Source organism: Pezoporus flaviventris, unplaced genomic scaffold (genome assembly GCF_033815535.1).
Source record: "Pezoporus flaviventris isolate CSIRO_AGI_PZ_B2104156 unplaced genomic scaffold, CSIRO_AGI_Pfla_v1 ptg000001l, whole genome shotgun sequence".
NCBI classification, from domain to species: domain Eukaryota; kingdom Metazoa; phylum Chordata; class Aves; order Psittaciformes; family Psittacidae; genus Pezoporus; species Pezoporus flaviventris.
In genome coordinates this window covers 28,181,854-28,201,161 of record NW_026892549.1, presented here as the reverse complement: position 1 = coordinate 28,201,161, position 19,308 = coordinate 28,181,854, and the positions used below count along the sequence as shown (strand labels likewise).

Here is a 19,308-nt window from a genome sequence, read left to right as displayed (position 1 = left end):
AGCAGCGCGGCGCGCTTTACGGCATTGCGCGGAGGTCGTTAGTGCGGCGGGCTCGAGGCCCCGCGGCGCCATGGAGGGCGGCAGCAACTCCAAGGGCACCGGCCTCGGTGGCCTCTTCGGCACCGGCGGGGTCGGGTACTCCAACGCCGACCTGGCCGGGGTGCCACGTGAGTACCGGCGGCAAAGGGGGCGACCGGCGGGGCCTGCGGCAGCGCCCGCCTTCGGCTCAGGTGGCGGGGCTAGGGCTGGGGAGGTGGGTGCCAGTATCCACTTCCCGTCAGCCAGAAGGGCCTGGCGGCTGATGCCTGCGGGCCTAGGGGTGGCGGAGCCTGCACAAAAGGCTGGTGCGGCAGAGCGCGGGTCCTGAGGGGCCGCAGCGCTTCCGCCAGCCGCGCTTGCCGGCGCTTGGAGCTGGAAGAGGCCGGGTTCGGCACGGCCGGTCACGCGGCAGTGGCATCAGCTACAGAGGCGTTGTATCCATCCCATCCGTGCTGCCTCTGTAGCGCTGCCTGGACAGCCGGAGGGTGTCCGTCGGTGCCGTTTTAATCAATTGTGCAACTTAACAGCAGACTTTTCACTTCTTCCGCAAGACACGATATCAGTCCCCCTTTAACTTACCGGATGTGACATTTTTACTGGGAAAAGTGGTGTTAAAGTTTGTTGTTTTTTCTCTTTCAGTAACTGGAATGAGCCCTTTGTCCCCATATTTAAACTTGGACCCCAGATATCTAGTACAGGTGAGAAGGTGGCTTATTCTATTTTTTGAACTGGATTCCATTATTTTTATGGCCATATGTGAAGACCTTGCTGTACTGTTGCATACTGTGTACTGAAATCTTGAAGTAATGAACAGTTGAATGATTTTTCTAGTATTGTTCCTAATAAAATCTTGTGGTGCCATGGTGTCTGGAAGAAGAAAACCAGCTTTAATATAGAGGATAAATAAGACTTGTGTTAATGTAAGCCTGCTGCTACTGAAAAACAGAGGTCTTCCTCCCTGTCCTGAGGCATACAGCCCCAACACATGCGTGTACAAGTTCTGTCATTTGTCATATCCTCCATTGAGCTCCTTCAATCAGCACCACCAGCCAGAAACTCCGCTCACTTGATGGGTTAGTTTTCTGTTTACAGAGGTGTTCAGCCAAACCCCAGACCTTATATAGGCTTTGTCATCATGCAAGCTGTCATCACAGCAGCAACAAATTTCACATCACTTTCCTTATGTCATTTCCCAGTTGAAGGGAGAACATAATAAAGTGGAGCTTTCTGGTTTAGGCTGCACAATAATGCATCTATTTTACATACACAGCTTAATATTAGTTGACATTACATGATGGCCCATAGGCCACCATAAGGAAAATAAAATAATTTCAAATCCTATAATGTTTTCCTCTCAACAATATTAACTATAGCTGAAATGGTGTAAGTTAAACCAATAAGGGTGCATGTCTTAATGGTTTTACTTAGTTAATATTTCCTATACATTTATGAATATATGGCTTATATTACCTGAGAAGGTGAAATTTTGCAGAAGTAGCACTGAAGGTAAACAGTTGTATAGTATCTGCTAATCTGGATACCTTTTGTTTCATGGTATACCTGGTCACTGCTACTAGTGGGGACTGATTTTTATATTTCTCTTTCACTAGAAGCTTACAGCGTAACATGTAATAAAATAGGGAATGTACCTCTGAAGTGGATTCAGTAGTGGTTATCTGGCCTGCTTTTGTTGAGTAGTCAGAAAATGTTTAGTGATTATTTAGACCTCTTCCAAAAATACCGTCTCAAGTTGCCTTGTTTAGTTAGTACAGTACATCTGGGAACATGTTGATGTTAAAAATGGTAAAACAGTTTTTAGAACAAACTGTGTGTGTACTAATAGTTTGGGGTTTTTTTTACACTTGCTTTAAAAGGAAAGAAAGTATTGCCATTAGTGTCATGAGTGACATATAAAACAATTCTAAAAACACCTATTGGCGTAACACTAAAGGCTGCATTTTATGTTGCCACACTTCACTGCTCTTTATGTTTAGTACTAGCAAGTACATTGAAATAAAAGGGAGTTACATTTAAACATGAGGAGGAAATGTTTTTCCTTGAACAAGTTGCCCACACAAGCTGCAGGGTCTCCATCTTTGGAGAAGCAAAAACCCCTGAGCAACCAGCACTTGCTGGCCCTGCTTTGCAGGAGGTTGCACTACACAGTCTCCACAGGTCCCCTGAAATCTGAACTATTCTGTGATTCCAAAAGCTCAAGGAAAAAGATGTAGCTAATATTTTAGAATCTCTGAGCGTTTAAAAATTAGTTTATATGTGGAGGTGCACATGGAGGGCTGAGAGTCTCCTCTATTTGAAGACCATCCATTTGCTTTCAGAATGCAGAGGGGAAGTCAGCCTTACTGTTGAGGACCTTACATTTTGATCCTGGCCTTCCCATAACAGCAAATGGTACAATGCTACTCATGACTTTAAAACCCACTTTATTCATTAGTCCATTGATGCAGGCGCAAACTATGTTTTCTGCAGTGCTTTTGTTACCTTTGGTAGATATGCATTATAAAATAGCATGCCAGCCTTTGTCAGAAATCTCGAGGATGGGCTTCCTAGGTTGTTGTCTGTATAGAAACACAGAAGTTGCATACAGACAATGATTGCTTCATCTTGACTCTTTGATCAATAGGGAAAACTGTTAGAAGCTGATAACCAGTGTACACATAGAATTTCTCCAAATAATTAGTGACAGAGAAGATAGAAACCACATTATAGGTTCAGTTTATTGATAAAGTAGAATTTTAGAAGTTGTATATTTTTTTTTGTATTGCCATCCATGTTTAGTGCCAAGTATGGACTAAGAAGGCCCTTAGAATGTAATTACTTGAGCCTGCAGTTGTTGCAGTCATGTACCAGTTAAACTGGGGGTGAATAATACTATGACTGGAAAGCATGGAAGCATAGAAAGAGATCTTAATGCTTTAGCACCTTAGCACGTGTGCATCTTGTCAATGTCTCATACCGAGAGTGCATTGGCCCACCTTATCCCTCCACAAATGCTAGTTCTCAGCCCTTTTCTCCAGCTTTTTAGAGCAATATGATTTAGGAGAACACAAGCCTGTCCCTATGGGAGAAAGATACACAAGTAAAAACAACTACCAACCTCACATATTTCATGCCTGATCATTACCAGTATTGAATGTATTCCTTGCTTTTTTCATGTCTTCAAAATAGGTCACTTAGTGCAGGGAAATACTTCTTCAGTACAAAGGCAGTTTTCCTTTAGTATCATAATAGCAGGAAACTTTAACGCATTACTGCATCGGTATAGGTTGCTCAGTGCTGCGTAATCAGGCAATGAAGGTTTTTAGAGAGCAGTGAGTCTTATGTTGCCTCCTGCAGGATGTAAGAAATAATTAAGCAAATTATTAAAAAACAGCGAACATCTCACGTATTTGGCTGCCTGGTGTCGTTTATAAAAAGTTATGAAATATGGGGGGGGGGAAAGCAGCTCCAAGGGTTTTTTTTAATTCTTTTTAAAGTATACACGTAGTTTATTCCATTCTGTGTAGAGAATGCTAGTATAGACAGCAGTTTTCCAGAAGCACTGATTGTATCTGTCTTTTCTTTAGTTCACTATATGGAGTACAGAAAAAAATTTATATGGCCTACATTCTGAGGCAGGTACACTTGGAAAATACAAAAGCTTTTGTTTTGTTTCCCCCTAGGATACAGATGAATTTATCTTGCCCACAGGAGCCAACAAAACTCGAGGCAGATTTGAGCTGGCCTTTTTTACCATTGGAGGATGTTGTATGACAGGTAGATTTGTGTTTCTCACTTTTCCCAGCTGCCCGGGTAACTAACACCTATACTATGCATGTACTACTGTAATTGATAAGATTGTAAATATCTTGTTCTGCAGTCCTGTCTTACATAAAAGAGCTATTTCAGTCTGTACACCAAAGTCTATCCTCAGTATTTATTTCTAGTATTCTTTCTTCTTCAAAAGTAATAACTGGTATTATGCAAACTAGGAGCAGCATTTGGTGCACTGAATGGCTTGCGACTTGGCTTGAAAGAAACACAGAATATGGCGTGGTCAAAACCTAGAAATGTACAGTAAGTGTTCAGTCTCAAAAAAAGTACACCTTTGTTGTTTCCTCCAGCCTGTATTTTTGTGTCTTTAGTGGGGACAAATGAGAATCAGTGTGTTCATCAAGTTATGAAATGGTTTTAGTTATAATGATGCTCAGTTCAAGCTTTTCGCTTTGCATTTGGTGACAATTTGTATGTCCTCTGATTTACATTAAATATTTGAGAATTAATTACTTTGATGTTTACTAGAAATGTACTTCAAAGTCAAACCTGTGGTTTGGTTGAAATATTCCCACGGCCAAAGCAGCTTGCTTTGCTTTGAGCTGTTTTTTTGCTGTCGCTTATCTGAGGGCAAGCTCACTCTTCTTTCCCAAACTTTTCAAAAGCAGGAAGAGATTAAAATGCAGAAGCTGTGCCTGCCTGAGTTTGCATTAGGGATGACATTGGCGCGTGCTGCTGAGCAAGTGTTGAATGGCGGAAGTAGTTCTGGATTACAGCATCCATGGATGCCTGTGGCATTCCCATGGTTTTGCCTTACCTGATAGTTTGAAAGAATGCAGTTAAGATAGGAATGATTTTTTGTTGTTGTTGTTGGCAGTATGCTTCTTTTAAAATTATTAGTAGTTTAGACATAACTACGAGAAAACTTCAGTGCCTGTGAAAAAGACATAGGAAACTAGAGGAGTGGAATAACTGGGGAAAACCATTTTCACTCCCACAGAACTTTGAAAAAAAGGAATTTTAGCGGAAGAATTTACCATTTCCTGGTATAGCTTTACTAGCTCTGCTCCTTTTAAAATTATCTTTTTGTATTTGTCATTCCTTTCCTTACCTTCTCTAGAGCTATTAGAGGTATTCCCAACCATAATTTTGACTCTTCCATAATGTTCTAGATGAACAGAATTGTATTTTACATACTCAGAATCAGCCAAATCAGGCAAAAAAGTTGTTAGTGCAACCTTCGATGGGCCGAGCCCAGTAGGTGGCAGTCGCTGCACATGGTGCTGTTAGTCCACGCTTTTCAAGGGAAAAGGCTGTTGAAGGTCATCACCTTCAACTAGTGTATTAAGTTCCATGTTTTCCTAATCAGATGCAGGGAAAATACTTGCCTAGGTAGATTTTCTTCAAATTTATACTTAATGTACACAGGTATTTTTCTTTATTAATTTGAATTTTGCTGTTAATTCCCTGTCATTGAATATTACAAAATGTGTCATGGTTATTAAATCAATAATTAAATAAAACATTAAATCATGGTTATTATAATCAATATCAATTCAGAATTGATGTAATGTTAACAAAATGGGGCTGGGGTTATAATTAGGGGGAAGCTGTCAATTTGGTAGTCTCTTGGATTATTTTTTTTCTCATGTTTTAAAGTGTTTTCTGTTATTGTTTAGTACATTGCCTAACCATATTCAGTAATGGCCTAGGTCTCCTAATGAAAATTATTAGAAAAAGAAGATAGCGTAAAATGAATACAAATCAGAAAGAATGTGATGTGGAACACTTTCATTGCTTTAAAAGATAAACTGGACTCCAGTGGTAGTCAGCTGTCCAGGGCAGTATGCCTGTGATAGTGTTACACTGCTGGGAGATAAAAATCATTCATTTCTTCTTGCTGCTGTTGTCACCATTCTGGAGACAGCTAATGCCAAAAAGAAGTGTCAACGTGCTTCCCTGAGAGTGCACTAAAGATTTGCTTTCCCTCTTTAGTGCTAGTCTGGAAGCATACATACAGAAATACTTAGGGTACTTTACCTTTTGAGTGCTAAGTGTGACAAATGGAAGTGCATAAGATTGCTACTTTTCTTCCCAACTTGCTTTAGTTCAGACTTGGTTTTAATAGCATACCATTTATTCAGGCATCACCATGCACCTTGACATTGGTCCTTGTATTGCTTGCACCTTCTAGAAGATCAGTCTAGCCTTCCTGGAGGTCTTCTACCAAGTGAGCATAAACGTACCAGTCATTCTCAGTCACCATATGCAGTAACCACATAAGGAGCATTTATCATCTAGGGTTAGAAAGTAATTTGAAGGGAAGAGATTGGATTCTTGGTAAGGGGCAAGTTTGACTTGAAAAGAGAGAAAAAATTTCATAAGGTTTGACAGAACAAAATTTTTGCTTTCATAATCGCCTTCATTGCTATTTGTAGTACTTGTTATAGAGGAGATCGTGTATATAAGTTACGTGCTTTTCTTTACTGTTTTGTTTTGAAGGGCTTTTGGTTCATTATTCCAGTTTTATTAATCAAATGTGTAGTGTAGACACATTACACCTATCTTAAATACTGCCTCAGTGTAAACACAGCTGAAAGTTTTAATTCCTTTTTAACTCCTTTATAGAATTCTAAATATGGTGACACGGCAAGGAGCATTATGGGCTAACACTCTGGGATCTCTAGGTAAGTAAAGTCATGACTTTGTAGGAAAACAACTCAAAGATGTAACTGTTTGATGGGGAAGTTTATTCTCTAAATTTTCATTATGACATCCATCAGGAAAAGCTGCAGGTTTTTTTACTTGGGATGTGAAGGCATTTCAGTAGACATTGTAAAGGAAATTAAAGGCTGAAACAGGATTTGAAATATTCATGGCCAGAAGCCTATAATTAACCACCAAAATTTGTAGTATATTAAAACCAAAAACTACAGCTATGGAATAACAGGAATACCTGAAAATTAGAGATAATGTTTACTTGTTAATAAATTGAAGGTAATTCACAACTTCAGGCAAAAAATATAATTGAATACTTCTGAAATAACTTCAATAATCTAAGAAGAGACTCAGTGGTTATGTGAGCAACTGCCTGATGTCTGTTTCCAGTTAAAGCATCAATAAAAAGTTCATCTGTAGAACTGTCGTGGTTTAAACCCAGCCAGACAACTTGTTCACTCACTCCCAGTGAGTGGTACCGGGCTGACAGCAATCGAGGCCCACTCCCCCGGGGCTCTCCCCTTCCCCGCTCCCGGAGGAACAGGGAGGAGGATCGAAAGAGTGCAACTCCCACGGGTTGAGACAAGAACAGTCCAGCAACCAATGTACAACACAAATCATCACCGCTACCACCAACGACAACAATGATAAGAGAAAATAACAAGGGAAGAGAATACAATACCACCGGCCAAGAAACGAGTCCCACCTGGAAGCCCGTGTCCTTCCGGGTAACTCCCAGTTACCCCCCACCCCGGGCATGACGTGCTGTGGTATGGAATACCTCTTTGGCTAGCCCGGGCCAGGCGTCCCATCTCTGCTTCCAGGACAAGAAGAAATGTGATAGTGACTGCAGAGATTTATCCTTTTATGATGGTATCTTAGCTAGAAAAATCACGTATTATACCACCTACTTTAAATATAAACATTGCTTATAACTAGTACGGGTTAGAAAAAAAAAGAGTAAAGAAAATGAACAAAAGCTTGATGTATAAGAAAAACTGTGAACCAAGGTTTGGGTGGGGACAGAAAATAAAAATCCCATCAGTTGCCTTAGAAAATCAACTTCAGATGATTTCATAAAAGTCAGTGCAGTAACTTGATGCCATAGAAAATACAAGCTCTTTGCCCACTCCACCTCCCCCTTCAATCTTAAAAGACCAAAGGGTGCTCAGTTACTTTGAAAGGAGAAATCCAAAACTGGTAAAAATATTTTGAAGGTTAATGATGGGACTCATTGCTCCACAAAGTGGTAGCAGAGAGGAGAAGCTAGCAATATTTGAAACACATACAACATCATGTTATAACCCAGTCTACACATATTTGAATTTTGAGAAGTGCATCAAAACATAGGCTAAGTTGCATTTATTGCATTTTGTTTCACTCTTCTTTCTAAAGAGTAGATTAGCCTTCTGATTAACTCAGACGTCAGCTTTTGAGGCATCAGAGAGAGGCCATGGTTAGAGATGGGATTCTGAATGGCACTTCTAGGAGGCGCATACTGCCTAGTGACTTTTATGATGGGATTGTTTTTTTTTCTTATTTTCTATTCCAAATCTAATCAAAACATAGCTGAAAACTGAGACGCAGGCACACTGCAATTCAAGGTCCCAAGTTAAGTGACACATTAACAGTTTTTTCAGCTGTGTTTGAAGAAAGATTACTCAAGAAAATGTTTGTGCATTCCAGTAACAAATTGTTATTTTGCTTATAAAATATGGCCTCCTGTGTCATAGAGTTAAGCAGAACTTGGTATTTTGGGATTTGGTATAGCTGTGCCTTGTCCTAGCTACCAGAGAAGTTCTTTTCAAGCAGCTGAAGTATTATTTTTCATCTTATTTCACTTGTACAGTATTTATGTACCTCAGGAATTCCTTTTGACACCAACAATTTGTGTCATTCACTTCCTGAATAGAGGTAGCAACATCTGTGTTAAACTATTTTAAACAACGTTGACTTCAGCTTTTTCCTCCCCTCATTGTTAATACTACATGCTACTAAGACAAGGTAAAATACCATTGCCTATGCTGAATGCAGAAAGATGCTACCATTCAACTCATTGACATTAATAGAGTTGCTTATGAAGGAGTTGCATGCTTTCGAACAGACGCAGAGGTTTCAAATTTTTGGAGGACAAGTGATGAATTAAAGTGGCATAGTGTCTTTATCACTGTAAAATGATGACATACTCTACTGTTCCATGTCAGCATGAAATAAGAATATATTATGAGGAGAGAGGATGGAGGTGCCTTTACCCTTCCTCAAAACAATAGATTATATATGCATTCATACTAAAAACCCACACATTTCTAATCCTTTCCAGACAGTCCCCAAAGTTTTCCGAAAGCAAAAGGCCCTCTGGGGACAAAATTTTCACATGCAGGCAGAGATGGAGTAGCTGTAAATGTCAAATCCCAAGCAATTCAATTGTCATTTGTAAGGGAAATGTGGCACATTGTATTCCAGCCCTTAATAACATGATCTGAATGCTGCACTTAACTTATATTTCATCTCAGTCACATGTGGGAAACTATTTTCTCTGCTACCTAGAAAGTGGTGTTGAGTTTAGTTTCATGCCATCCACACAAGACAGTATAAAGCCTCCCAGTACAGAGTTTAACCCTCAAAAGTCTTCCAGATGAATTTGAACTAGTAAAATGGGCTTAAACTTCAGTCAGTTCTTTATATCACATATTTATCATATCTTGAGGCAGTACTAGAAGGCATGAAGAATGCTACTTTATAACCAAACTACAGTTGGAGAAAGAAAAATTATCTGTAAAATAGAAATAGGTCTGGAAAAAAAGCACCAAAGATGGAATTTTGCTGAGGATTTCCCCTCTTTAAATAAACAGAAAATCTGTGCTTCAGAAGCATGGGCTAAATAGTTACACCAAGCTTGGATTCTAAGCCTTGTGTCTCAGAGAATGAGAGATTCAGTTAACTTGAATTTAATATGTTTTTCTTTTCCAGCTCTACTTTACAGTGCATTTGGAGTTATCATTGAAAAAACACGAGGTGCAGAAGACGACCTGAATACCATAGGTGCTGGAACCTTGACGGGAATGCTGTACAAAAGCACTGGTAGAGTAACTAAATGTTTCTAGTTTTTCTTCTTTTGTACTTTTATCCTAGTTATTAGGATTCTCACTACTTTTACTAAATACTGTCCTGCTCTGAAAACTGCAGTGTAAAAATGGTGCAGTGGGAACTAAGACCTATTAAGTTCAATGTCGCCTAACCCACACATTGTTTTTCACCCAGCTAAGACCACTTAAGGAAAACATGCACTTAAGAAGTTCCAGCTGAATTAAATCAGATTCTTTCCAACTTGCACAGGACTAACAGTCATGAGAGCCAGATTATGTCTGTTACACATATAAGCTGAATTAACATTCAGATATTTACTCAGATTTATAGTGAGATTGTATAAAATACATACCCAGCTCATTCTTAGCCATGTTTTTTAAGTACAGCAGGAATAAAACCAATAGTTTCTCAAGTCCATGAGTGGACGCAAGCAAATGGGAGCTACCTTCCAAAGTGAAATGGGGTTGAGGAGGAATACACAGGGCACAGCTTGAATGCATCAAGGTGAAACTTACTACAGGTGATTCATGTGATAGTACCAGAGCTGAAAACAAGCCCTACACACAGAGAAACTGATACATGTATGAAGTTATTACTTAACTGTTTGTGAAACAGTTGTCTTGGGGTAGGACTCTAATCTTTGCATAGTGGTCAAAACTAACAATGTTATTTGAGAACAGCATGGATTTAAGGTTACTTACTAATGCAGACTGAATTGTTGGCAGAGGAGGGGGCCTGAGTTTCTTCAGGAAAACACATATTCCAAGCTCAAGAGTTGGAGGGTTCATCTTTTTTAGAGGACTGCTGGGTACCAGGGATTGACTACCCACAGGAAAAAAACACTAGTTTTAAGTACCTTAATAAAGGTTTAGGCTGTATGATTCATTACTGAGGAGATAATTCTAGAATTAACCTATGTACTTTTACATATTTAACTGAGCCTCTAAGACACCGAGGCTCAGTTAGATGTGTTTCTGAAGCTCAGCTTTATGTCTGGGCCAAAGCAGTTTGAGAAGTCTTATTTTCCTGCTGTCCTAGACTAATTGAAACGAAAAATAACTGGCCCGAGTAGTCTTCATAAATACTAGCTTGTGCACTTAACCTTGCACGAGCGCATAGCTGTTATTTGGAATTTCATGAGTAATATAAGAGATGGCCAATGACATTTGGGTAGGGTAGCAGCATAAAAGCCTAGCATTTCCTACAGGAAGTTATTAAGAAGGAGAACTGCCATCTTGCACTCCAGCAGAGGCTTCCCCATTACCTCTGAGAAGCATAGAGCTGTCTATGTGTAATTCTTCATTTCCTGGCGCAGTGCAACCATGGATAACTACCCCAGTCATATGCACAGTCACCTGACACCACAAAAAATTTTCTTGCCAAAGCACAGTGGGACTTTGTTTTGTAACATAGGATCTACTCAGCCAATAGTAGTGCTGATAAAGGTAAATGTAGTCAGTAGCTGTATTGTATTTCAAGTATGTGTCAGGCATATGAATTGTATTGCAGAGAAATTCAAAAGAAACGTGGTTTTCGCCATATGCAGGAAATTTGAGTGGCACAGTATACCTTTAAAGGTCAAGGATTAGTTCTGTAAGTGAACAAGATTATATTCACATCAGTTTGAGAATTTAATTCCAGTCTTATTTTCCTTTTTTCTTTCATGCTGTGTCCTTCTTGCTGTTTCTCCCATGCCTCTTCTCCTGTCAATTTATGCCAGAATACCCTTCCTAATTCTGTATGGTTAAAGCTTCCATCTAAGTTATGCCTTTATGCAGGATCAATATGTATCTCTACCTAAGAAACCTTGAATATTTCAGCCACATGCAAATGATCAGTTCACAGTTGTGACATATCAGGATTGTAATCATTTCCTGTGTTACATGGAATGTCATGCTGGCACAGAAAAAGGAAAATTTGTAAGCTATCAGGGACACTTCTAAATCCCCACATTTTCGCATCAGCTGCAAACTCCCCGAAACGCACCATTTCAAACCAAGGCTGTTCCATAATCTACAAAGTTGGAGGCAGTGCTATTCATACTCTCAGATTTCCCACCTCCATCATTTCTGTTTTGTAAAGAGATAAGGAATATATTTAAGAAGAAACTGTATAAAGTATGACAGGTTTTTTATTATGACTTTATGGTTCGTGTTTAAACATAGCACTGATAGAAGAATCACATCAGCAGCCCTGTTGCTCCGAAAGATACTCTTGTGTACACCAGAAAGCCTAAACTGAATTTCTGAAACAAACTGTTAAGCTTTTGTTGAGGGGCGTGAATGAATGGAAGAAAGTAGTGGGAAAAATTTGAAGGCTGAGGTTTGTTGCCCCAAACTGGTCCCAGTTTTCACAATTTATCCTTGTAGAAGTGTTATAGAATCATAGAATGGTTTGGGTTGGAAGGGACTTTAAAGATAATCTCATTCCAACCCACCTGCCATGCGCAGGGACACCTTCCACTAGACCAGGTTGCTCAAAGCCCCATCCAACCTGGCCTTGAAATGATGTTAATCATTACCAAAATGCCAGCAGTCAAACAAAAAAAGACTTTCCAAACTATGCATGTTCTAAAACCATTAGATTGTGAGCAGTTTTGTGCAAGGTTACTTAACACACAGCTTCTGTGAGAGAAGATAGAAGAGCATTAAAAGGTCTGCAGATGAAGACTGTGGAAGTTCAGCCTCCCTGTGTTCACTGGAAGTGGCTTTAATCACTATCAGGTGCCCATTGCAAGTGACTAAAGCAGTTAAGTCCCCAAGACCTCTGATAGTCCTCGAAATTAGTCAGATATTGTTAACTTGCCATTATAAATCAAGTGTTACCTGGGATCTGTCTCAGCATTCTGTATGGCTTAGGTTAACAGATTTTCAATTGCTTTTGAAAGTAAAACTGATTTGAGGAGCCTTGAAACAGCATACTAGCTGATTCCTTTGACCTAGTGTTCTCTAGGTTTCACATTTATTGAAATGAAATTTAAAATCAAGATTACTTACTAGATTTTAACCCAAATGTAGCAAAGTGGGTACAGTATTAACTTGTTACACTAAACTTGCAACTTCATGGAAACTGTATTTTGAATTCACAACTTAAACTGAATGTTCTGCGTAAAAGGTGAATGATAGGTGAAAGAAACACCTTTATGTTCCTTTGCCAGTGACATATGTAGTAGAAATGCTGTTGAACTTAGTCAGTCCTGTTTGAGTTTTGCTAAAAGTCAGTCTGATATTCTGAGTCCACGAGGATGACTTTTCTATTTAATACTGTTCTTTATTCTTTAGTTTCAAGCAAAGGCTAAAATTAAGATCTGTTATGCTAGATTTTTTCTGCTAAATGTTACAAAGCACACGTACTAATAGAACTTAAACAAATATTTAGTTCTCTTGCATGCGTTTTCAACCTTTTTTTCCTAACTCAAGCATCTTCATTTTGTTTTCTCATAATTGTATTAGTTTCTGAAAGTAGCAAGAAATGCACTATTGTCACTAATATTCCCTGCCACCTTGAAAACACATATGGTTCCAGTCATCATGTCACAAAGGTAGGGCTGGCTGAGGATCTTGCACTCCTTCTCAGGCATGCATGGTCGATCACTCAGGAAAAATATCCTCAGCTCCTCAGCTAGGTGAGACTTTGATCTGACCCAGTGTGACAGCTGTAGTTTCTCACTGAAATTCCTGACAGAGAATTCAGTAAGCAAGGCAGTTAAATAACATTTCTTTCTTACCTGATGGTTATACAGGTTATAGATACTCTTTCTTAGATAGTTTCACCCCCCTTGAGGTTAGGGAAAACAGGAACAAAAATACTGTGTTGGACAAACTAAATTATTTTGATTACTGTACTCCTGACAGTAGGAACTTGATACTAGATGGAGCATCTCATGCCTTTTGCACAATAGATGTTACATAATTCAGTATAAAATAGTGTGTGCCTGAAAAAGAAGGGACTTGCATAGCAGTAGCTGAAGGGAGTACTTGTCATTTTAACCTCAGAACACAACCCTGAAAAGTCAATATGCTATGAATTAATTAAGAAGGGCTAAATGGTTAATTGCTAGCAGTAAAACATGGCCAGAGCTAAAGATCAGTTTTGTGACATTCAGTGGGTAGGAGTTCAGGGCAGTTGTGTTGGCTAAGTACTTCCTGATCTTTAAAAGCCTCCTCCTTTGGGGCTCAACCTGTGTTTTTCTTTGGGCTAGACAGTTGGTATTTTTTCTTGTTTCTTTTTAGTGGGGAGGGGGAAAGGGGAGCTTTTTGTAGACTTCTGCGAGTATGGCCCTGGGATATCTTATTTTTCTGCATTATTTAGAGGAAAGGAAGTAAAGGATTCGCTTCTGAACTTTGAAGTTCAGGGCTATCAGGCATTTTAGAAATTAAGAACCTCTATTAAAATCTGCTTTTAAGATAGATTGCTATCTTAAATAGTCTGTAAGACAATTAATCAAATACAGACTATAAGTAGTCTGTAAGACTATTAATCACATACTGTTTAGTGAAGGGATTTTGTTTCTGTCTGAAATAAGGGAGAAAGAAGGGCAAAGTATAAGCAGGTACTCCAGAGCTTAGTTACTGGAGGGCTAGTGACTAAGAATACATGTGGCCACTGAGAGCAGTGCTGCTTTCTGCCCAGCTCTGCTAAGCAGAAACAGTGAACCAAGTTCTCAGTGCTGCAAGGATTTGCAGGGTTCTTACTGCCATTTACAGTAGCTGAAGCAGTCTCCTGTCAGTCAGGTGCTGCTGCTTTCACTCAGAAGACAGGCAATTTTAATAATGTTTGCAAAGTAAATCCAACAGCTTTAATACTTGTGGACTTGTAAATTAAATTGTAAATTCTTACTTGTTTTCTAATTTAGCCTTCACACCACCGTAACTACAAGAAATGTTCCCTGTTTCAGGCTTTGCTGTTTCTGTATTTTAACCACAGTACTGTTTTAGCTGTAGCAGTATGAAAGTGGAATGTGCTTTTCTGGAATATATCTTAATTCCAGAAAGAGGCTCATCAGTTTCCTCAGTAAGTTCTCTACCCACAGACTTTGTCCACACTTAAAAGATTTCACAAGATGACCCCTCCTCGGAGCAGGAAGAAACTGTTCAAGTTTTCTACTGACATAGGACCACCCACAGATGTTGAAACAAAAGTTTGCCTGATGGTTCAGAGGGTCTGGTTAGCTACTGCTGTGCTTGAATTTGGACCAAAACTGATGTTGCCTTGTACAAAATTCAAGACCTTTAAGATAAGCCCTGTTCTTGAAGCCCTAGATGGAAAGAAACTGCATTCTGAGCAACAGAGAGAGATTGGAAGGCAGAAAACTAATCACAACTTGACTATTACGCTTACTTTGTTTGGCATAAATATGTGGGCCTAGCCTGGGTTTTCAGTTAAGGTATTTCTAATGTTTGCTGTTGGGTGGTTCTTGCTTTAAACATTCCAGGAACTCTCCCAGCATAGTGGAGTAACAAATTCTGAAATTGGAGACAGTAAGGTCTTAAATGGAAGGTTTTGCCCTCATGTTACGTGATACAGAGAATGGTTTTACCTGCTATACAAGTCAAATTCAGTGTTAGGAGTGGATCATGCCATGAAGAAATACAAAGCTGCACTATTAGAATGCTGTGTCATTACACAGTGTACTCTGAAATGTATTTCAAATGCATAGAAGAGGGCAATACTGGGTGGTGAAAGGGTGCAGCAGCTAAAACCGGGGGACTAAATTATCACTTAGAGAGCATCAGACATAGCTTTGGAAGCCCACAGCAATATTCAACTATTGTGCAAGTTGCCCGATCTCAAAAATACCTGCTTTCAGAAGTGTCTATCAGCTGGAACTTTTTAAGTTATCTTGCTCAGACATGCAAGATTAGAGGGTTACAACCATGGGTTTGTCAAGGCAGACTCTGTATCAGAGGCTTGCAGGGAGTGATTGCAGAGGAGGGGTGGGAATATGTTCTATCTCACAAACACAGCTGGGGTGGGAGTGGAGAATTCTTAATTTACTTTTTTAACAAGGTAATCTTCTCAGAGGGTTTAACATTTTCTGCCTAGCAACTGGGCTGCATTCTGCAGTGCTTTGCTGCTTGAAGCCTGCCACAGACCTGGAGCTATTTACTCAAATGCAAATCTAACCACTTAGGGAAAGAAAAAGTTTTTTTCTTTCCCTTTTTTGTAATTACTGTGGGTGGTTCAGAAACCAGGTGTAGCTGCTACAGAACAATTTGCTGATAATGTATGTAGCAGAAACAAAGCAGAAGGGAACCTGGTAAGAAACATCTCTTGCATGTTTTTTTCTTGGATTTTTTCTAACCCTGTAAAGACCTATAGTGACTGCTTCTGTTCATGAAGCAGACTTCACTGAAACGTCTTCAGCAAGGTCCCCAAGTTGTCTGCAAGACCTGCAGACTGCTTTTGGCCCTGTGGTTGACACTGTAAGTGGATAAGAGCTGCCATCCTGACCTGGCTAACCCCAGCACAGGAAAGCATTAACATTTTTGTGTTAGGAGCAGTACCTCTTAGCAGCACTGTGTCTTAAGTGTGCAGAGGTGCTTAGCTGTGAAAATTAAAGAAGATACATTTTTCATACAATCCTGACTTCACAGAGTCTGGAACCATCCTTCATCAGCCTTCAGCCTACCTTTATTCCCTAGGAAGAATAGGATTTTAGCAGGAAAGAAGAGGAACTTGGGGGCTTAGGGAAGAGTCTACAGGAATCGTCATACCTCTGTACTGCATTGCACCCTATAAGGATATCCCCCATCTTGTGCATTTCCCTGTATACCATAATGGTTAGGACCCTCTGGGGGTTTCTTCTGCGAGCAATTGTTTCCTAAATATGAGCAGCAAGAAAATCAGTCTCCCTAATGTTTTATTCATTTTTCCCAAAAGTAACAAGGACTAAGTATTTTTACAGATTATCTCAAATACTTGCACAAAGTATCCTTTGAATTTCACCTGTGGCTTTTTGCCAGAAGCTGCTTGCATGTGGTTAGCTCTGTGTACCCAGCTGCAACCCCTTCATGTGAAAAGCTTTTTATGCAACAAATTCAGGATGAATTATCAAAAATAGAAGTCTATATTTGCATTCCTAAATCCTTTAGGCAGGTAGGTGCATAAACAGTATGCCTTTTCTTAGAGCTGCTGAGTTCTCAACAGTTTGAGCAGTGAACTCAGGCTTATATCCAAAAAACCTCCTGAATCATCACAGCTGGTCTGAGAGTGAAACTTCTGGAGCTATGGCTACACATGACTTTGGGTACCAAGTCCAACTTCTGCTATCGCTTCTGCAGCTGTTTGGTACCATTGCATGCCTGGGCAATGTGAGTGGGTTCAACAGCTCTGATGAAATCTGTTTAATCCTGCAGCACAGGTAGTGCAGTCTCGGTCTAGCTGACGCCAGCAGCTTCTTGCCCCACTAAAAGCCTAACTGCCGTTCTGTGAGACAACTTTATGACTCATAATTGAAAAAAACAAATAATCACTGATTACTGAGATGCATTTCTTTTCAAGTTTGAGGAACCTGAGTTCCAGTCGGCTTTCCCAGTAAAGCAGGAAGGCTTTATCTGGCTGTAAGCAGAACATGGCCTTGTTCTGTATACTGGACACATTATCTAACTTGCTTCAGCTATGATTGCTAAACATTGCAGAGTCAAACTCTGAAGTTTTCCTGGTGTTGAGGGTCATACTGTCAGGGTTCCTGTGCATTTATATGCATTCTGGGAGCTTTACCAAGGCACTCCTGTTACTGAGGGATAGAGACATTTTGATGTTTAGGAATAGCAACAGAAGTCTCTACTTCTGTCCCTGTACACCACAGCTGTTGCTGGTGGAATGGAGTTGTGATGCCATCTGACTCCCACCTCCAGCCAGATGCACTGGCTGCTGGTATTAGCCAAACTTGCCCTGTTTTACCTTCACAGCTTGCCCAAGCTTCAAGTCTTGAGTGAGCAGTAAAAATAACTAAAAAATGTGATCACCTGGGTGACTCAATTTGTGCCATTGCAGGATGGTCATTTTGAATATTAATAGCAGCAAGGATAAAGGCAGGTGTTCAGTGAATTCACCAGTAAATTCTTGCCATCGATCCCTTTCATCTACTTTTTTTTTTCCCAAAAAAGATTTTAAAATTACAAAGACACCAAAGCAGTGATAAGTTCTGTGCAAGAATCTCCAAGAATCTCTGGAGCCCAGGGTCATGTCCGTATCAGCTGCTGTTGTGTTCGCTTGTTCCCACCTGTCCCTTTCTCCTTCTCCCCAAATCCAGTTACTGTAACTGACAACCATTATTATTATTCCTCATCTGAAATACCAAATGGAGGAGTTCCTGAAGCAGGAAGAGATCATATCTATCTGTAAACACCTGTGCTGAGAACAGATGGAACGGAAAGTAGGACTTGGGAAAAGCCACCTTTGCTTCAAGTGTTCTGCAGCAGTAGTGTTCTGAGGCAGTAGTGCTAACACAGTTAGAGAGGAAGTCATACCAGCAGAATTAGTGTCAGGATCAGGAATGACCTTTCTCAAGTCTGGAGGTAGGTTTGACGGGGGGGATAGAATTAGCACAGGTACCCTTTCTGGAAAGATACTTAAAAAAGGAAAACTTTCATTGAAGTGCCTCTGCATTTGAACAGCTTCTAGGAAGCCACTGTAGCTGACCATTCCCTCAGATGTAACTTTAATGGGTTTCAATCTGTGTTTCTTTTCCAGGTGGAGTGCGTGGGATAGCACGAGGTGGTATTGCAGGTCTGACGCTGACTGGCCTCTACGCTCTCTACAACAACTGGGAGCACATGAAGGACTCCATAGCTGGGCAGTCCCTCTGAGCAGGGCAGCCACTGTGGGACAGAGGACATGCTTGCATAGTCACCAATCAAATCAGTTGCAAGACCTGTCTGGTGCCCCTTCCTATTTTATTTACAATTAGTGTGAAACCGAAGGAAGCTATGCTGGGAAGAACCTGTTGACACCACGTAACTGGACTGGCCCTTTCCTTCCTGCCAGCCAGTTGCTGGAAAGGCAGCAATATTTCTTGGACCTGCAAGCGAACAGAGTGGCCACCGAGATAGTCTCCCTGACACGCTCACCAGCTAGCCCTGGGCCAGAGCTACAAGGCATGCTCAAGTCCCATAGCTGTACTGCTGCGCTACCAGGTTTGGTTGCATGTGCTGCCACGATAGCGCTGCATAATAAAGTTTGTGTCCATAGAGCTATTCACTGCAGTCTTTCAACATGCATTGCCCCAGCAGCTGGAGCCAGCAGGAGCCTTAAGTGGCAGCTGGCACAGGGCAAAGCCTGTTACTCTGACAGCACAGGGTAAGCAGTAAAAAGGGACATAATCATTAATAAAAAGGGTGGTACTTGTGCAATACTGTCTCTGTGCTTTGCTATTCCTACTACTGATAAGACAAATGTGCCTGATCAAGTGACTTTTGTTTAGTTTTGTTTTGAAGGACCAATGTGATAAAATCCTGGGGGAGTTAGTGGGTGAGGGGAAGCAAACTGTCAGGCTGATTGTCTCCTGATGTGAGGTTGTGATGAGGCATACCAGAGCTTGACTCCCCTCCCTTATTCGCTCTAGTAAGTAAGGAGCTGGTTATTTCTAAATGAGGTATTATTGCTGATGTAGGGGAGCTGCCAGTGGGTTGTCAGAACACTTGGGTGCTCCAGGATCTCAGAACTCATTTAGCCAAGACCTACATACAA

General features: G+C 40.4%; 1 protein-coding gene and 1 non-coding gene across 2 annotated transcripts; both read left to right on the top strand.

The window, feature by feature from the left end:
• Positions 1-7: 7 nt before the first annotated feature.
• LOC133267496 (mitochondrial import inner membrane translocase subunit Tim23) lies at positions 8-18,971 on the top strand. Its single transcript, XM_061449795.1, has 7 exons — positions 8-167; positions 679-737; positions 3,720-3,813; positions 4,029-4,113; positions 6,439-6,497; positions 9,499-9,609; positions 18,313-18,971. The coding sequence occupies exons 1-7, from the start codon at positions 71-73 to the stop codon at positions 18,426-18,428; spliced, it is 621 nt and encodes a 206-aa protein (XP_061305779.1). The 5' UTR covers positions 8-70; the 3' UTR covers positions 18,429-18,971.
• Positions 5,628-5,827, top strand: LOC133274065 (small nucleolar RNA SNORA74). Its single transcript, XR_009745018.1, has one exon. It is a non-coding gene; the product is annotated as a small nucleolar RNA SNORA74 (small nucleolar RNA).
• Positions 18,972-19,308: the final 337 nt, after the last annotated feature.

Excerpts from the sequence above, each read along its gene's own strand:
- LOC133267496 (XM_061449795.1), top strand. The coding sequence starts at position 71 with ATGGAGGGCGGCAGCAACTCCAAGGGCACCGGCCTCGGTGGCCTCTTC. Across the intron at positions 738-3,719 it reads ACCCCAGATATCTAGTACAG|GATACAGATGAATTTATCTT; the intron begins GTGAGAAGGTGG and ends GTTTCCCCCTAG. Across the intron at positions 9,610-18,312 it reads AATGCTGTACAAAAGCACTG|GTGGAGTGCGTGGGATAGCA; the intron begins GTAGAGTAACTA and ends TTTCTTTTCCAG.